The 3,861-nt window shown below is 34.2% G+C and overlaps 2 protein-coding genes across 2 annotated transcripts in view; both read left to right on the forward strand.

Moving 5' to 3' along the window:
- The first annotated feature begins 988 nt into the window (after window positions 1-988).
- On the forward strand, window positions 989-2,155 carry LOC112146594 (heterogeneous nuclear ribonucleoprotein 87F). The gene is made up of 5 exons (XM_024272493.2): window positions 989-1,028; window positions 1,132-1,217; window positions 1,313-1,408; window positions 1,491-1,637; window positions 1,739-2,155. The coding sequence occupies exons 1-5, from the start codon at window positions 1,019-1,021 to the stop codon at window positions 1,889-1,891; spliced, it is 492 nt and encodes a 163-aa protein (XP_024128261.1). The 5' UTR covers window positions 989-1,018; the 3' UTR covers window positions 1,892-2,155.
- Window positions 2,156-2,389: 234 nt separating this feature from the next.
- cenpx (centromere protein X) overlaps window positions 2,390-3,861 on the forward strand; it is a 2,922-nt gene continuing 1,450 nt past the window's right edge. The window contains exons 1-4 of the mRNA XM_024272495.2: window positions 2,390-2,526; window positions 3,033-3,084; window positions 3,164-3,217; window positions 3,307-3,395. Coding sequence (XP_024128263.1) covers window positions 2,491-2,526; window positions 3,033-3,084; window positions 3,164-3,217; window positions 3,307-3,395 — 231 coding nt within the window. The 5' untranslated portion in view covers window positions 2,390-2,490. The remainder of the gene's footprint in view (window positions 2,527-3,032; window positions 3,085-3,163; window positions 3,218-3,306; window positions 3,396-3,861) is intronic.

Consider the following 3,861-nt stretch of genomic DNA (forward strand, 5'->3'; position numbering starts at 1 on the left):
GTCTGCCTCAGAACCAAAGTATTAAGCTCAACATAAGGATGACTGTAACTGAATATGATTGCAAAAGTTAATAAACATGAATAATCTTCTATCAAAATTTGTGCCACAATTAGTATTTATTTTATTGATTGATTTAGTCTTTTCCTCTGGATGATTCCATGGTGTTACATTAGTGCACAGCGCATACATTTCCAGTGCTGAACTGCTGCATCCCCTTAATTATTACCTATAAAAAATTTTTTTAAAAATCCCCATGAATTTGCTGGGGTTAAAGCAACTTGATTATGAGATACAATTGCAGCGGTTAATGTTCTGATTGTTGAATAACATGTATGTTAGAATTTTACTTTTCTGAAAAATTTACTAATTATTAATTAATTCTTGGGTCATATTTCTTTTCAAAAAAGGAGAAATATTGTCTGGTACTGTCTTTCTTGAGATACATCCCTCCTAATTTTTAGCATCCATCCATCTTCTTCTGCTTCATCCGGGACCGGGTCGCGGGGGCTTCAGAGGCTGGTGGTCCCCTAGTTTCTTGTGAAATCTGTCTTATGAGAAACGCATTTGTTTCAAGGAAAAGCTAAACAAGTTTCCTGTTTTACCATCAGACCCTTTTCTTCATTTTCATGTTTCATTATTACTTCTCGTCTTTAAATTCCTCTTCTCATAGATTTCTGAATTTTTCAACACTTTCTGATCAGAGTTCTGTCAATCCTTCGTCACTTGGCGTTACCACTTCAGTGTGTGGCACAGAACAGGTTTCTGGCAAACTTCTCTCAACATTTCTGGCGTGCCTTTATGTCCCACTTTTTCTTTATTTTTTCATCTTTTAGATGTCTCCTGTAAGATAAAAACTAGTTTGGTTGCTTTGACACTATAAAACAATGTCTTCCTGTTAGCCTTGACATAAGCCACAAACACAGAGGGGGAGGGGCTAATACGTTTAAAAGCGTGCTACCTTTCATTTTTGAGGTAGCCAACTTTAAAGAACTGAGTTGCTCACAACTGCGTCTCAGACATGGAGGTTGGTAAGTAAAACTCCTTTAGAAAAAATGATTACGCGTAACGGAAGAATTATCATCTTTGAACAACAGATCATTTTAAAAATGTTGTTTTGTATTTCTCTGTCAGAAAATGAAAGGGTAGTGCCAAAAAAGGAAATGTTGTGGTGTGTGCCAAAATCACACAAGAAGTTTCTTTCACAGTTTTATGTGTTGGTAAGTATTTTTATAACTATTATATTTCTTTAAGGCTCAAAACAGATAAAATAAAGTACATATTTTTAAGATTCTATTGATATCTTATTTGACAGTGCCATGGATTATTTGTAACTGGTCTGAATTCCTACATGAACGATGGATACATCAAAGCTTACTTCAAACAATGGGGAAATGTCATTTCATGCAAGGTAACAATTGAAAAGTTGCATTCTTGCCAGCTTCTTTCATTTTCGATATGTCTAAGTGTGTCCTTTCATAAATTTGATCTAGGTAAAGAAAATTTCAAAATATGGAGACGATAATGCAGCGGCTACTGTGAAGTTTTCCGCTGAGTATGAAGCAGACTTAGCCAACTGGTCTGGTCCTCACATCATCGGAGGTTTGGAGGTGGAAATAAGACAGTTTGTGTGTCCAAAAGTGAGTGGAAAACCAATGAGACAAAAAATATTAAGTCTGCATCAAGGATGATTCATTCTGTATAGGCATGCTGTCATTGGCTCATGAATTCTGTTTTGCAGACCGAGGAGGATATCAAGGATGAGAAAGCAGCAGCCACAGAGAAACCTCGACCAGTACGTTCAATGGGTCTGGGATATATCCTGGAAGATCCTCAGTGGTTAGATGATGAAGAGGATGAGAGGGAAACATCAGCAATAAAAACAGTTGAATAACTGAACAAACCAGAAAAACCAAACAATCCAAAACAGTAAATGCATGTATCTGAATATTGTAAATGTTTGTAAATCTTTCATTCGCTGCAGAAGACTAAAAGGAAACATTTAATTTCAAGGAATTTTAAATAATTTTTTCTGATGTTAACTATGACTTATGTGGGCAAGGTAAATTAAAATACATTTTCTAACTTTGCCTTGTGTTAAATGCTTTTTATATGTTACTGTGCTTGTTTTAAATGAGTAAAAATAAACAGAACAAGGAGTGAAGACTCGTATTTTTTTCTTTTTGTTGTTGTTGTTTTTCAGCATTCCTTGAAAAAAAATCTATTTAAAATTAATAAAATTGAAAATTAAACTATTTTATGTTTTGAAGCCTTAAAGTATTTGTACCACCTACCTATTACACATAGTTTAAAAACAAAAGTAATTAAAAAAAAAGATGAAGCGAGATAAGTCAGACTATTGAGAAAGGCATGCCATGATTACATTTTAGTTATTCACTGGTATGTTTAATTACGCAACCGTGCGTGTGACGTAGAATATCTCAGTAGCCAATCACGTAGCAGAGCGCCAAGATTCACCCGGAATGTAAAAACATGGCGGACAAAGACGAAGACATTTTCTTTAAAAAGGTATTGGAAAACAAAAACATTTTTCTCACACTTTTTCTTCTTTGTACTTACTAGAGCACGTAGAATATTTGATAAAAAATAAGTTATGGTGTCTGTTACTCGTCTTATATCCACTCATTTCTTTTTAGTTACTCCGTATATTAGAACCACAAAATATCTCATTATTATTCTGACTCGTTTGTTTCTCTTCAAATACAAAAACACTAACGAGCACTTTTCACAAAAGACTAAGCATGTATTTGTTACAGTAGTTTCTTTAAATATTAAGTGAAAATTGTTCCTTACAAGACCATTTTCTCCGTCGAGAACAGCGAGCAAGACATTCGTATTTTCAAAATAAAAGCATGTCAATTATTTGCAAGTGATTATTTAACCCATTTAATGTCCTTGTTTTTTAATTAGAGTAACAGACACAGATGTATACTTGTTTTAACTGGTTATGTCAGCAGGTAACTTTATCAAATTGTTTGTCAAAAATATTTTTACTGTCATACTCTGAAAAACAGGAAACCGTCCACAAACTCCTTTCTAGTTTCTTCAAGGAGGAAAAAACTAAACGTGAGTTTAAAACTGCTAGTGACATTTTTTTCCTTTGCGATTGTGTATGTGTGACCACTTATCCTGTTTTGTTTTATAGTAAGCAGTGAGGCTGCTCTGCTCATGGCAGAGATGCTGAAGGTTTTTGTACAAGGTACTATAACTGTCCTAAGTTTTGTGTTAAATATTTGACATATTGATCCTCCACAAAGTAATAATATTCACCTTTTTGTATTACCACAGAGGCTGCTATACGATCACAGAAACAAGCTGAATCTGAGGAGTGCGACCAAGTGGATATTGAGCATTTTGAAAAGATATTACCACAGCTGGTATGAATTCTAACACACTTGATCATCTTTACTCCTAAAAAGAAAGAAAGAAAAAGATGTTTTACGTTTTCCACAAATAAGGAGAAAATACGGTGGCCCTGAAGTGCGACAGACATTAAAGTTGCATTTGAAAAAAACTCAACGTTATCATCTAATCAGCGATCTTCCACAGTTTCTATGTTTTCCATTTTCATATTGTTTTTATTTTTTAACATTTTACTTTGATTTTTGGATATTAGTTTTGTTTCCCAAAATGTTTAATTTTTTTGAATTGTGTTTCAGTTTCTGTAATTTAGTTAGATTTCTAAAATGTAATTTTTTTTTGATCATTTATTCTGCTTTTTTGCTTGTCACTGTGATCTTTAAAATGTTTTGGTGTTGAGTAGGGGTGTTGCGGATCACGGATTATCCGTGGTCCGTACGGATCAGAAGCCACGGTTCGGGACACGGTTCGGACACGTGTGTA

This window comes from Oryzias melastigma, linkage group LG8, assembly GCF_002922805.2.
Source record: "Oryzias melastigma strain HK-1 linkage group LG8, ASM292280v2, whole genome shotgun sequence".
Taxonomy (NCBI): domain Eukaryota; kingdom Metazoa; phylum Chordata; class Actinopteri; order Beloniformes; family Adrianichthyidae; genus Oryzias; species Oryzias melastigma.